This window comes from Eptatretus burgeri, chromosome 13 (genome assembly GCF_056783735.1).
Source record: "Eptatretus burgeri isolate ZD-2024b chromosome 13, Ebu_testis_v1, whole genome shotgun sequence".
Taxonomy (NCBI): Eukaryota; Metazoa; Chordata; class Myxini; order Myxiniformes; family Myxinidae; genus Eptatretus; species Eptatretus burgeri.
Genome location: NC_140973.1, coordinates 19591221 through 19607318, shown reverse-complemented (window position 1 = coordinate 19607318; position 16098 = coordinate 19591221). Strand labels below are relative to the sequence as shown.

The 16098-nt window shown below is 43.9% G+C and overlaps 1 protein-coding gene across 15 annotated transcripts in view; it reads right to left on the bottom strand.

The window, feature by feature from the left end:
- Positions 1 to 16098, bottom strand: part of UBXN1 (UBX domain protein 1) — a 56983-nt gene that overhangs the window by 22216 nt on the left and 18669 nt on the right. For 11 of the 15 annotated variants that reach the window (XM_085851551.1, XM_085851550.1, XM_085851542.1 and 8 more), the window contains exons 3-5: positions 14959 to 15012; positions 10248 to 10387; positions 3556 to 3652 (exon numbers count right to left, since the gene is read on the bottom strand). In XM_085851551.1, coding sequence (XP_085707677.1) covers positions 3556 to 3652; positions 10248 to 10387; positions 14959 to 15012 — 291 coding nt within the window. The remainder of the gene's footprint in view (positions 1 to 3555; positions 3653 to 10247; positions 10388 to 14958; positions 15013 to 16098) is intronic. The other 4 variants (XM_085851554.1, XM_085851553.1, XM_085851556.1 and 1 more) reach the window with 1 other exon arrangement.

Genomic DNA, 16098 nt, shown 5'->3' with positions numbered 1-16098 from the left:
ATTCCATTATTATACGTGGAGATAGTCCCCTTCCTTTTGTTTAGCGGGACAACAAGGGAGTGCGTTGCGATGATCTAATAGCTCGGGTTGCTTCAATCATTTTTTCCTTCATTTCATCCCCACTCTTCTTCTTTTCTGATTATTCCTGAGGTAAATCAGCCACGTGCGCCTTCGCTGTAAGGTGGGTCCTCGTGGAGGCCAGCGCGTGCGGCGCCGCGGTGGGGAAACTGCAGCGCCGAGTCATGTGGTGTGCTAGTTGGTGCTGGACTATTGACTCGAGCTTCCGATGGTCTGGGGAAAATTGCCGATTGCATTAAAAAGGCATGCAAGTACATACCTCTTAAGAGGCTGCACGAATGGTGTTTTTCACGGCACAGGAAACACGGCCAGCACAACGCCCACGCTGCACGAAACATGTACAGAGGCCGATAAAGCCGACTCCACGCCATGTTGGGCAGGATACGAGTGTGCAGGTAGAAGCAGCTTGATCCTTTTTAACCTCAATACCCGACACATATTGGTATTCGCCCCACGTACATGCTAGCGGAGTCGTGTGACCGCGAACGCTGGCCACGTGCATAATGGCGGAACCGTGTGCACTGTATGAAATGTGCTCGAAAGCAGACACGTATGCCGCTCGTGAAACGTGCATGGATTTATCCATGGCGATGTACCTTCGGTCCTCGCGGGCAGTGATGGATTCTCCACGGATGGTGAACGTCTTCTCGTCTCTGCGGCCAGCGAGGCTGCGATCGAGCCAGGGAATGTACAGTGTGGGCCACGTTGGCGCGCGCGGAACGAGCGCATTGATCAACGCTGGTCGAACGCCCGAGCGCGCATGCGGAACCCTCAGCCGGGGGCTTTTGCAGGATGATTCACATGCCAATTTCGGTGTGGGCGATTCATGTCATCTCATGGGTTCGGTGCGCAGTATTGCCGCTGTTTGAGGTGGCGTTGCCGGAAACGAAGTGAGGCGGTTTTTGACCCAAGCTGGCGGACCATGTGAGGGGTCGGGGCCAATCAGAGCGCCCGATTCGGGTGATGACGTTTGTATTCGGCATGGTCCCTCCCCCCGAGCTGCGGGCCCTATAAAGGTCGGGGCATTCCCTCTTGCCCAGTCGGTCTGTTTCCTGCTCCTCGTCTCCGCCCACGCCACGCCTCGTCGACACTGCCACGACCCGCCTCCTGCTCCTCGACTCCGCCCACACCACGTCGACCCCACCCGCCTGCCTGGTCCCGCCTGCTACTCCACCCTCTGGACTCTGCCCCTTCTCCACTCAAGCTCCTCCTTCACGAACACAGTCTACACACGTGCGGCTTGGGCCAGAGACAACGCATCCACTGTCGGGTACCGCACCCCGGAGCATTCCCCCCCCCCCGAAGCGTACTGGTGGCACGTCGTGCTATCGGGCGCACAGGTACCGAGATCATAGCCTCAACTCCCCCCCCCCCACCTCCCTGGTTGCAAAACTCCCTCTTCATCGGGTTTTCTGTGTCTGTGTGTGTGTGAGTGCTGGCACCTGTCTGCTTAAGTAAGACCGCAGAAGATCGTTATCGTTATTGTTATTATTTTTGTGTTGTGTCCCCTTTTGCAAGTTGCCTGTTTATTGTCACACCACGCTTCTTTCTATCCCTGCATTACACACCCCAATAAATCTTCACTGTGCCACATATCTTTCCTTGCCTGCTTGTAAATAAATTATTATTATTAGGAATGTTCCCTGCTCGTTTTTGCCTTTTCTTCCATTGGTCCGGCATGGTCCGAATCCAAGTTTAGCTGGGACTTTATTCCCAACCATCCGTTCCTTTTAACCGGTACGTCCTTGGCAGTGTCGCTCGGCTGAATCCGATCCGGTAGAGTGATCCAGTTCGGACAAGGCGTACCGAGGGCGTGTTCCCCGGTAATTAACTCACGTGATTAATTAGGTAACCTGATTAACCCATAGACGGGAGGGACCCCAGGTCACGCGGTTGAGTTATTGGTGTCCACGGTCAGTTAAGCGACCCGCCACGTCACGGAATTATCCGTGTGCGACGGCCTACAATTCCGGGGGGCTTGGTGGGAAGAGAGATAGCTTCCCCCACCTAGAGGCCTTCTCACCCGACCCCCTGGCCCGCAACAGTTTGGTGTCAGGAGTGGGATGGACCCATAAAAAAAATTTGCGGGATTCGAACCCGCAACAGTTTGGTATCTGGAACGAGATTCAAGCCAGGGGTGTGCTAAGCAACAATATATATATATATATATATATATATATATATATATATATATATATATATATATATATACATATACATACATACATACATACATACATACATACATACATACATACATACATATATATATATATATATATATATATATATACATATATATATATATATACATATATTGTTACGGTTGTGGGGGTAGATGGAGGAATTGAATAGGGAAGTTTGAATTGAATCGAGTTGTTTGGTTCATGGAACGTGAAGGAGACATCTCGATGGAGTTAAGTAGGGAAACTGAGCTTGAGTGTTACTTGTCATCACACGGGGGTGGTGCAGTGTTAATTTGGTAGGGTTTAAGAATAAGTTCCCCCAGAATGTGATTTCCCCCCCCCCCCCGGTAACGTATTCCTACATTTTTGCATTTACAAATGAGCCAAACGTGTCGAGCAGGCAGAAGCCCCGCCTCTAAGGATGACGGCAGGCGAAGTCATGCCCCCGAGGCTGATTGTTGGGCGTGACGTCAGAAAGTCAAACGTGCCGAGCGGGCGGAGGCCCCGCCTTCCCGGGTTTTGTGCAAGCAAGCCATGCCCTGGAGGAAAAAGTGGTTCGGTGACGTGAATCGGTCAGAGTTGATTTGAGGGAAGGAACGCACGAGTGCAGAATGAGGGACGCACGTGTTCGAGAAAGAACGTAGTTTGGAGATGGCCTGTAAGAACAGGGCTTTATGGCTGGCTTTCCTTCGACGCATGAAGACGAAGACGGCACGATTCTTGTATTCGTGTTGAGACGATTTGTCTCGCATGGTGAACCAAGACGTTAGCCTTTGGCTCTTGGTAGGGTCATGAGGAACGGATCCTGAGCCTTGTGTATGTCAAATAGGGGGTCGGTGAGGACGATTGATGCACGAAGCAGCTGCACGGGGTCTCTGAGCCTTGGTGTTGAATACCGCTCACGAATGGCCTGATGTACGTTTGTCCCCCTGCGAGAAAGCCACTTGGCACCATTTTGCACGTGTCCACATGTGCAAGTAGAAGTGCCTCGATTCCAAGTTCCATAAATACCATCTTTGCGCCAAGCTACGTGCCAGAATAAAGGAAGGATTTTCTTTTATTTCGTTTCCCCTTGTCTGTATTTAAGTCTGTGTGTAGAGGCGCCTCAACTTTGAGTTTAATTTACCTCACGTGTTTATAATCATTACATTTATTATTATCCTTTCTAAATATTTGTCTATTTTCATTAAATGTGTTCATTTGAAGAGGCTGTATCCGTTTCTCATCCATCTCTCTTCTTCTTCCCCCATGTAATACTGCACTGTTCAAATATAACACCTTTTCACCTTACCTCTTCACCTTTTCCTTCTTCTCTTCCTCCGAGACCATTTCCTGAGATTCCACAGTCACAATACTCGCAGATTCTTCTTCAACTTCCACTTCCTCATCTGCAGTCACAAATAAGGTTACGGTGAGGTTTGCATTTGTTAGAGGGCCACAAAAAGCGCTTCAAATTTTCATCCCAAGAGTACATTTCCACCTATCAGGTTGAGACTAGTTTTTAAATTGCAGGAGTCTGCTCATTACATAAATACATCTTCATAAAACAAATCACAAAATATAGAAATGGCATAATTGCATCAAAACATCCCAAAAGAAACGCCATCAAATGCTCTTTTCTGTTAGCTCGAAGTGATGAACAAAGTGAAAAATTATTTAATAATTCCACCTGTGCATTTCTGCACAAGACACACAGACACAAAGACATTCTCAAAAAGTTTCTTCAACCGAGCGAAAACGCATCCCTGAATAGTCCGAGGAGAAGAGCATATATATATATATATATATATATATATATATATATATATATATATATATATATATATATATATATATTATCTCACTTTACAAAAATGTACATATTTTGTTGTAACTTTTTACTTTGATGTATTATAAACACAAGACTCAAAGAAATGATAGAGTAGACATTCTGTCACACATGTGCAGACCCAAAACATTTATTCTGTGGAAACAATGTGGCATACTGTGCATATCTGTGAAAAGGGGGGAAGGGGGGGGGGCAACAAAAGTGAGTACACCCTATGTACTTTCTCACATTGAAGCGTTATTGTTTTCAGTATTTTGTGTGTCCACCATTGTTTTTGATCATAGCAGTTATTCTACTCGGTATGGAGTTGACCAGTGTTCCACATGTCTTTGCTGGGATCCTGTTCCACTCCTCTACAATGACTTGTCGAAGTTGCGTGATGTTGGACACCTTTCGTCCTTCAACCTTACATTCAGGATTCCCCACAGGTGTTCTATTGGATTTAGATCAGGTGACATACTTGGCCAGTCCAACACATTGACTTTCGACTTCTTTAGAAAGGCAGTTGTCTGCTTGGAACGATGCTTCCGATCGTTTTCGTGCTGAAATACAGCTCCTCTTCCAAGTTTTTGCAGGGAGGGTAACATCTTCTCCTTCAGGATGTCAAAGTACATCGTAGAATCTATGTTTCCCTCGATGAACTTGAGCTCTCCCGTACCGGCAGCACTCATGCATCCCCAAACCATGACACTACCACCACCATGCTTGACAGTAGGGATAACGCACTTGTCTTGGTACTGTTCCCCAGGTCGCCGCCAGACACGCTGCACTCCATCAGATACAAACAAATTGATCTTCGTTTCATCAGACTAGAGGACATGTTGCCAGTAGTCCAGGGGCTTGGATTGATGTGCTTCAGCAAAATGTTTGTGAGCTTTCTTGTGGCTCTGCTTCAGGAGAGTGTGCGACGACGCCCATGGACGTAAACACCTTGGACGACGCCCATGCAACCCGATACGATGGAGTGTGCGACGTATGGTTTGCGCACTGACAGACTGGCCAGAAGCTGTAGAAATCTCTTCAGCAATCATGGCGGCACTTTGTCGTCTGTCATGGAGAACTAGATTCTGAACTTGGCGAACAGTACGTGCAGTCATCTTTGCTGGTCTGCCCTGGCGAGTGCAACTCATCGTTGTACGCTTCTTGGAGAACCTCTGGATGACCTTGGCCATGGTGTTGGGGCTTACTTTCAAAGAAGCACTGATCTTGTATACTTGGCCATCTTTATGTCGGGCAACGATTCGATCTTTGACATCTTTAAAGAGCTCTTTACCATGAGGAGCCATGCTGCTTTCTCAATAGCGATTGGTACAGTGTTTCCGATGCAATTATTTCTTCAGCAAGCAGATAGACAATTACTGCATTGAGTACACTTCTTCACTTTTAACATACCAGGGAGGTTGCAGATCTATGGACATTGTGTGTATTGTTTGGTGCATATTTGTACCTTTAACACTCTGACTTAAATATGCAGAAAATGATGAAAATGGAAGCTGTTTTACCATGCTTGACTTACTTCTTGTGCAGACAATAGCAGGGGTGTACTCACTTTTGTTGCCTCCTCTTTCAGAAATATTCGTAATACACCACATTGTTTTGATGGAATGGCAGTTTTGTGCCTGTATACATATTACAGAATGTCTACTCTGTCATCAACTCTAAGGTTTCGCTTCGAGTACAGCTGCTTAAAAAGTTACACTGAATTATTTACATATTTGTGAGGGGTGTACTCACTTTTGTGAGATACTGTATATCTATGTATATATATATATATATATATATATATATATATATATATATATATATATATATATATATATATATATATATATATATATATATATATATATATATATATATATATATATATACATTGTTACGATTCTTGCCCGCCGGCGTGCGGACAGCCGCTTTTAGCCAAATCACGGCCGTACGCCCACCGGACGGACAATTCAGTCGCGACTTTCCGGAACAACGCCGAAAACCAGTCGCGGGTGTACTTCAAGCACACCACAACCTTGTCCGCACTCTACCCGCCCTCCAGGGTCCGATCGCCAAATAATCGATTTACCTAATTATTCGCGCGGGTAGATTACAGAGAGATTGTACCTCAGCAAGGCCTGCTTGGACACGAGCCGCTTAAGCAGCTCGCTCCGTTTTTGGATAACCGAGCGGGGTATTATCGCGAGGTCTCACTGGACCCGATTCTATTATCTGCGATTTAAAAGCCCACTACATTCCGAGGGCAAGTTGGCAGTTCAATTGGGAAAAATGACGCGATGAACAGGTCAACATTTAAAGAAGCACATTTATTTCCAAACAACACATAAGCACGTAAGCAGTCATGCAATGAATGGGAGAAGCACGCATTCAATTATACAGCCAAACACAATGCAAATGAAAGAGCTAACACCGTCTATCTATTATGTACAGTCACTTATACAGTTTTACTTGACGGACTCGGAGCCACAACTTTCATACAAAGATCAGGTCAGGTATGGGAGCATGTGCCAGAACAGCGCGTCGCTGCATCCACTTTCCGCCGGTACTCCAGGGGCCTCCGTCTGGCCATCCCCCAGGCAGATGCCAGGCCCATCCCCATCTCCTTGAGATGATGGTCAACCTGCTGCAACCATGAGGCACGTGGTCGGCCCACTGGCCTCCTCCACTCATGAGACTCCCTCGCTGAGAGAATCTGGTGAGCAGGATCAGCGTCAGGAAAACGAGCCACATGTCCATACAGCCGCAACTGACGCTCACGGACTATGCAGGTAACAAATCTCATCCGAGTCTCTCTCAGCAACCGCTCGTTGGACACAAAATCCGACCAGCGATAGCCAAGGATTCTCCGAAGAGACCTGCTACCAAAGGAATTAAGTCTCCGTCTCAGATCCTTGGTCAGAGACCAAGTCTCGCACCCATAGAGCAAGACTGGAAGTACCAAGGACCTGAAGACTCGGACTTTCGTCCTCCCGCACAGGTACCGGCAGCGCCACACCCCATGATCCAGTGAATCCATGACTCCCCAGGCCCGACCCAGACGTCTATTGACCTCTGACTCGCAGCCAGCAGAGACATGAATATCACTGCCAAGGTAAGTGAATCTCTCCACGACCTCAACATCCTCACCACAAACAGACACAGACAGGACAGCAGCATCCAAGATGTCACCGAAAGCCTGGATCTTAGTTTTGACCCAAGAAACCCGTAATCCCAACGGCTCCGACTCCTCATTCAGCACCTCGAGGGCCCCCAAGAGGATGTCTAAAGTCTCCGCAAAGATGACTGCATCATCTGCAAAATCAAGGTCCGAGATCTTGACATTCCCAAACGATGCACCGCAACTTGATCTCTCCGACATCCTCCCTAAAATCCAGTCCATACAAGTGCTGAAAAGTGTGGGGGCAAGTACACATCCCTGACGAACTCCAGTAACAACTGGAAATAAGTCAGAGATGGTACCACCACACTTCACAGCACTCTCAGTACCAGAGTAGAGTTCAGACATCAGATCGATCAGTTTTGGTGGCACCCCACGAAGACCAAGAATCCTCCAGAGGACATCCCGATTCACTGTATCGAACGCTTTACAGAGATCAACATAGGCTGCAAGCAGCCCCTGCCGAAACTCTCGTCTGCGTTCGGTGAGGACACGAAGTGCAAGGATACGGTCAATCGTTGACCTCTTTGGTGTAAAGCCTGACTGCTCTGGACGCTGGTGCTCAAGCAGATGGTGGCGAACCCTATCAAGAATTATCCGAGCAAAGACCTTGCCCGGCACTGAGAGCAGGATCAGATAACCAAGATATATATACAAAGATATACAAAGTTATACAAAGATAACGAAGGAAAAAACCGCAGGACAGACGAGGGGTAGACTGGACCTCTTTGGGTCTTTATTGCACGGAGCCGTGGAGACCGCAGAGGCTCCGCGAGGCCGCGCAGGTTACCTTCCTCGCTGGGGAAACCCACGACGTTCCGTCACCACGGCAGCTAGCGTAACCACGGCTCGGCCGCGGCCTGGTGATTCGGGCCCCAGCCAGCAACGCCTGAGAGGAACGAAGGGGTCTTCGCTCTTTTTGAGTTGATGCTCTCTTTAAGAACCCGTCCGTCCCTCAGCGATACTCGGTCCGTTCCGAAGCCCGATCACCTCAGACCGTTTGGTGCTGGTTGGCGAGCTCTCTCCGGCTCGCACACGAACACGCAGCTCCGCGTGGCACAGCAGGCTTGGCCGTGCTCCCAGCTTGAGTCTCCTTCGCTCTCCTCATCTTCTCCACCGACTGCAGGCTTCAGGCTCCAGGTGCTCCGAACCCCGACAGACACTCCACCGACTGACTTTGCTTGGCGTTCCGCTCACCCTTATATAGGGCCCGAGAGATGAGGTTTGGCCTTCGCGCTCTCACCTCTGATCTCTGACCCCCCCCCCCGCTGGCTCCGCCCCTTTCGCTCTCTTGATCCGAATCTCGGACGAAGCTTGCACAGAGCGGACGTGCGCGAGATCACCGACTTGCGCGGAGAGCGGATGTGCTCAAGATCACCGACTTGCGCGGCGAGCAAACCCCCGCGTGTGCCTGCAGCGATGCCGTTCGATGCGGACTCGCCGTGGCTGGCGCAAAGATGGCGTCGCTTCGGAGATGAAGGTGAGGCGATGTTGTTCGTGTTGATCTATTGGGGGAGATGTGGATTAGGGGATGGTGAGATGTCGTTGTGGAGAGGGTGGTTGGTGGCTGGCGTAGTGGAGAAGGTGGTTGGTGGTTGGCGTGGTGAAGGTGGTTGGTGGTTGGCGTGGTGGAGAAGGTGGTTGGAGGTTGGCGTGGTGGAGAAGGTGGTTGGTGGTTGGCATGGTGGAGAAGGTGGTTGGTATGGTGGAGAAGGTGGTGGTGGTTGGCATGGTGGAGAAGGTGGTTGGTGGTTGGCGTTGCGGGGAGGGTGGTTGGTGGTTGGTCCAAAATAACGATAGTAAAAGAAAAACGGCTAACTTAAAGATCACAGCCCGGGTGACACGAATAATTACCTTGAGACAACGGTGGGGAAATCTATCTGAACACAGACTTATCAGCATAACTGATCTAAGGACCAATATGGTGCTCTGCGAATTTCCACAGCTGTAACTATATATATATATATATATATATATATATATATATATATATATATATATATATATATATATATATATATATATATAAACATAAACATATATATATATATATATATATATATATATATATAAACATAAACATATATATATATATATATAAACATAAATATATATATATATATATATATATATATATATAAACATAAACATATATATATATATATATATATATATATATATATATATATATATATATATATATATATATAAACCATATATATATAAACATATATATATATATATATATATATATATATATATATATATATATATATATATATATATATATATATATATATATATATATATATATATATATATATATATATATATATATATATATATATATATATATATATATATATATATATATATATATATATATATATATATATATATATATATATATATATATATATATATATATATATATATATATATATATATATATAAACATATATAAACATATATATATATATATATATATAAACATATATAAACATATATATATATATATATACATATATATACACACATATATATACATATATATATATATAAACATATATAAACATATATATATATATATATATATATATATATATATATATATATATATATATATATATATATATATATATATATATATATATATATATATATATATATATATATATATACATATATATACATATACATATATATATATAAACATATATAAACATATATATATATATATACATATATATATATAAACATATATAAACATATACATATATAAACATATACATATATAAACATATATATATATATATATATATATATATATATATATATATATGATAAAATAAAAGAACTTTAAACATTCTGTGGATGAAAATAAAAACGCATCAAGTAACTGCAATCAACCAGTAGTGGGCACAGCACCTGTATGCCAGTTGCCCCCATAATCACACAATCCCCAATGCCCTCAACAAGCAGAGCACAAAAATACCTGCACACAAGTCCTCCGGTGTCGCATCCGTGGGTGGTTCTTCTACTTCGGTCATGGGGATTTCAGTGGAGCCGAGCTCGTTGCCTGCAAGTGGCGTGTAGGGCTCGTCTATGTCTGGATCATTGGAGTGCTCAAACAACCTGTATAGACACAGTGCAATGACTTGTGAAACTGCCCACACAAGCCCCCCACCAAATTGTATTGTTAACTTTACATGTCCAAATGACATTTTAAAAGGATTTAACATAATGTACCTTATATTTTCCAAAGATGGAGCACCAAAGGATGAAAAAACGTATCCAAAATACATTCTTATGAAACAACCCCAGTTGCTGTCAAAACTGCAGCATGGGAAATGATAAGCAACTCTTATAATCCACCCATGTCATAAATCAACTAGAACGGGCACTCAGTAGAGCGCATACCTTCGCCAACACTACATTTTGCCCCCCCCCCCCCAGAAACCGTTGATTGTGAGGGTATTTAATCTCATACCACATCTGCCATCTCATATGTCTTATGAAGGCTTAAAAACATTAAATTTCCTGCTGTTTGACACTGATTCACGTACATTGTACAATTTCTGTATGAACTCCCTGACCTTTTTGGGTGTCGGTGTCAAGTCAATCTGATGACAACTGGTCACATTATAAGAAATTATTTTCTGGCATTTTAGGGGCATTTAGCACACACGCGTTTCTGTTTTTCTAAATAAGTTATTTATTGTGAACAAACAAACATTCATTGTACAATTAAAACAGTTAATTGTTTTGTATTATTTGAGAACAACTGAAAAACTAACAATGCACGGTTCATACAAAAATTAATCCTGCAAAAGTACAATGCCCAAACTGGTAACCAAAGGGACATATTAGCCTGAAAAGGAAGTACAAGAGTTCGTCTGAACTAACTACGTACATCATTTGACAAAACACGAAACATGGAAGAATAAAGTCACTGTCAAATATTACACATCACAGGATAGGGAATTGAATTCTAAACATTTTGAATCTACTTACATGCAAATTGTATAAGAATTGACCGCGTTATGATAATAAAGGTCGTTCACCCCCCTGACCTTTGACCCAAACTGCTAACAAAGGTAATGACGTCATTGTGTCATATCGTATATCACAAGATTGGGCATTGAATTCACAACATTTTGGCATTGGTTGCATGCAAATTGGATAAAAATCAACCGCACAATGGCAAAATGACGATTTTGACCTTTTCATGACCTCGACCTTGACCTTTGTACTCTTAATTTTGTAATTGGTATTAGAGTGTGGGGAACAGAACAGTCAACATTTTGGTGTTGGTTTCATGCAAATCGGATAAGAATTGACCGTGTTATGACTAAAACCGCACATTTTGCAATGTCGTGACCCCCCCTGACCTTTGACTCCCAACCGCTAATAAGGGTTATTATGTCATTGTGTCATGTCACATATCACAAGATGGGGCATTGAATTCTGAACATTTTGGTATTAGTTGCATGCAAATTGGATACAAATTGACCGCGCTATGATAAAAAGACGATTTTGACCTTTTCATGACCTTGACCTTTGACCCGATCGCTCCCAAAATCTAATCAAATGGTCCTTGGATAATAACCAATCATCCCACCAAATTTGCTGCGATTCAGTTCAATACTTTTGGAGTTATGCCACGGGTTCCCAACCGGGGGGAAATTTCCCCCAGGGGGGAAATTTGGGTGTTTCAGGGGGAAATTCTAGTCTGGAATTAAAATTCTGGAAATTATCAGAAAATAATTAGAAAATAATTTCTAGTAATAGCCTTCTGTTCTTCTCTTCTCAGGAGTACCCGTTTCCTGAACTTTACCCGCTTTCATTCTTATGTTTTATTTTCTTTCTTCTTTTTTAGTTTGTTCTTTTCTATTACGTGTCTTAATATGATCGCTCTTGTTCTTTTCAGGTCCGCAAGTGATCATGTCGAAAAAATGGATATATTCAGAAGCATATCTAGACTTCGGTTTTACGTTCATTGTGAATAACGGGGAACATCTGCCACAATGTGTCATCTGCACAAAGACCTTGGGGAATGGTAGCATGAAGCCATTCCAGATGAAGCAACACCTTCAAGGATGCCATCCCGAACTACAGAACAAGGATCATGAATACTTCAAGCTGAAACAAAATTATCTGAAGAAGATGAGACTGGTCTCAACTGGAACGTTTCGTCAGCAAACGGACGCTATTGTGAAAGCGTCATACGAAGTCTCGTACAAGATTGCGAGGGAGAAGAAACCACACACAATTGGTGAAACATTGGTGAAGCCCTGTATGCTGCAGTGCGTGAAGTTGGTCCTTGGTGAGGCTGCCCACAACAAGATGACCCAGATTTCCCTTTCAAACAACACCATTCGGTCACGGATCAATGATATGGCTGAGAGCATCAAGAACCAAGTTGTTCAGAAGGTTCGAGGGTCACAGTTTTTTTTCGATTCAACTCGACGAATCGACAGATGTTGCGAATCTGTCCCAGCTGTTGGTCTTTGTTCGTTATACCACCGAAAAAGGAATTGCAGAAGAATTACTCTTCTGCAAACCTCTCCAGACCACGACCAAAGCTCAGGATGTGATGGACCTTATCAATGACTTTTTCAAAGACAGCAACATCAGCTGGGAGTCTCTGGTTGGGGTGTGCACGGATGGTGCCCCAGCCATGCTCGGCTCTCGATCGGGGTTCGTCACGCTCGTCAAGCAAAAGAATCCGGCAGTGGAATCGACACACTGTCTGATCCACAAAGAGGCGCTTGCTTCGAGAACTCTCCCCAAGAACTTCAAGCAGCATCTCGAGACTGTCATCAAAGTCGTCAACTTTATCAAGGGTTCCGCTCTGAACACTCGGCTGTTCCGTCGGCTCTGTGAAGGCATGGAAGCCGACCACGAATCGTTGCTGTTTCATACTCAGGTGAGGTGGCTCTCAAAGGGAAACATGTTGCAGCGAGTCCTGGAATTGTTTGATGAGGTGGTAGCCTTCCTTCGGGCCCAAGAGAATGTTGTGCTTCTGGAGGCGTTGAAGGGTGAGTTTTTCCGTGTGCGGCTGTCCTACTTGTCCGATATTTTCAGTGCATTAAACGAGCTCAACAGGAAACTGCAGGGCAAAGGGACCAACATTCTTTTTCAGTCGGACAAGATCAGAGCTTTCGTGGCTAAACTGGAACTGTGGAAGAAAAGAGCGGGGAGTGGAAGGTTTTCCTCATTCCTCGCTCTGAACGAATGTGTGGAGGATATGGAGGATGGTCTGCCTGATCCAATAGCCAAGGATATCAAACAACACCTCGAAGGCTTGGAGGAAGAATTCAAGTATTACTTCCCGGGGATCACAAACGAGAGCAACGAGAACAAGCTTATCAGAGACCCATTTCAGAGGAACGTTGATGATGTGCCAGAGGCGTGGCAGGAAGAGTTCCTGGACTTGAAAAACGACTCTACAGCGAAGGATGCCTTCCAGAATATGGAACTGGAAGAGTTTTGGACCCAAGTCCGAGGAACCTACCCGCTTCTTGCGACCAATGCTCTGCGGATATTGGTCCAGTTTTCTTCCACCTACCTGTGTGAGACAGGATTTTCGGCACTGGTACACCTCAAAACAAAGGCACGCAACAAGTTGGAGGTGGAGGCGGATCTTCGCTGTGCGCTCTCCATAACTCCCCCAGACATTGAAGGACTCGTGAACGGCAAACAATGCCAGAAGTCACACTAAAATGCTGTGTTCTTATTCAATACAATTTAATGTTAGCTGTGTTAGTGCATTTGAAAAATAAATTAGTAAATAGTCTTAGTGTGTTTTAACTGTTCTTTCTCTCATACACATGAAGGGGGAAATCTGGATGGTTGAATTGGGTGCAGGGGGAAATGACAGAAAAAAAAGGTTGGGAACCACTGAGTTATGCGAATAACAAACAAAACACATATTCACAAATAAATAAATACACAGCGATCAAAACATAACCTTCGCAACAAAGTTTGCGAAGGGAATAAAAATTATTATTATAATAGAAACACAATTCCACATCTGGATGCTGTAACCCATACACAAGTTGGTAAAATGGCAAAAATTAAAAAAAACCCACGAATGATCACTCACTGAGTAAGCAAATAAAAATGCAAAACATTGTCCAATTTTGGGATTGAACGCAAGCAAATTGCAATTTCCCATTAATTTGATAAGTACAGTATACAGCAATTTTAAATCACTCGCCTCTGAGCTGTTCAGTTTGCTTTTGAATCGCAACCGAGCTATAAACTATCACCGTGGTATTTTGCTGTCTCACAGGGAGGCATGTGTGTGTGTGTGTGTGTGTCATCCGTTGGTTAAAGCACCTTCGATCCAATGTCAGGCCTCACCCATTGTTGAAAAATTTGGCCCAGAAACTTTATTCAGCCGGCTACAAGAATATGGGAATTGGGGCTGTTAAAGAAGTAGTAGTAGTAGTAGTAGTGGTAGTAGTAGTAGTAGTAGTAGTAGTAGTAGTAGTAGTAGTAGTAGTAGTAGTAGTAGTAGTAGTAGTAGTAGTAGTAGTCGTGTAATGTTGTTAAAATATAGTTTGCTGTGTATAAAATTGTGCTAAAAGGACTTCGTTCTGACTCTGCTTGGTAATTATGCGAGCCGTGGGACAAATGAACACATTATTCAGGTTAATATAATCTGAAAGTGCGGGCGTGTCAGCATATACAACTCTTACCAATCCATCGCTAAATTAACACCTTGGTTTCCAGTCACAGCCAATGCCTTCTCCCTGCAAAGATATAATCAAGCCATGTTGTTCTCCCTGTACAGTCTTTCAACAAATCAACACCATGTTTGGAACACAAGCACGCACAAACTGGTTTAATTCATTCTGCGGTAAAAACAGGGTGAATTGAATACCATACACTTGACTCACAATTTTACTAAAATAGCAAAATAACTCGAACAGCACTCTTCGATGTTGCAACGTCGACAGATATGCCTCTGCCCATATTATTACAACATTATAATACTTGTACCAAGTTTTAATCCTGGTGTTGGCGCAGTGGTTAGGGCAGCGGTTTGGGATCCAAAAGGTCCTGAGTTCAAGCCCCGTTGGGCCACTGAATTAATACACCAGGGCGTTGACTCAGCCTGTCATCCTTCGGAGGTTGGCGAAATGAGTACCAGTATACTGGGCTGGTGTATACCCCGGTTAAAATAGGAACACCATATCCCGGTGTCGCAAGAGGCGACCAGGGTTGCGTCAGGAAGGGCATCCGGTGTAAAACATGTGCCAAATCACTATGCGGATCATAAGGATGATCCGCTGTGGCGACCCCTAACGGGAGCAGCCGAAAGAAGAAGAAGAAGAATACTTGTACCAAGTTTGATTTAAATCCCTTCAGCTGTTCTCAAATATCACATTTTTACATGACGTGACCTTTGACCTCTTGACCCAATAATCTAATCAGTTTATGTATACATCATGATACATACTTGCTCCAAGTTTGACTTGGATCCTTTCAGCTGTTCTTAGGTTATCACGGGAATGAAACCTATCATGGACTCTGACCTTTGACCTTCTGATGCCACCATCTCATGAGTTCATCTATGCATCATACTGTATACTTACACCAAGTTCTGTCAAAATCCCGTCACTGGTTCACAAGTTAGTGCGGTAACATAATTTTTTCCCAACATGACCTCTGACCTTTTGACCCAAAAATCTAATCAGTTCATCTTTACATCATTATACATGCACGAAGTTTGACTTGGATCCCTTCAGCCATTCTCATGTTATTGCGGTAACGAAAACCTATCATGGACGCAAGGACGGACGCACGGACAGCCGGATGGACAACCCGAAAACATA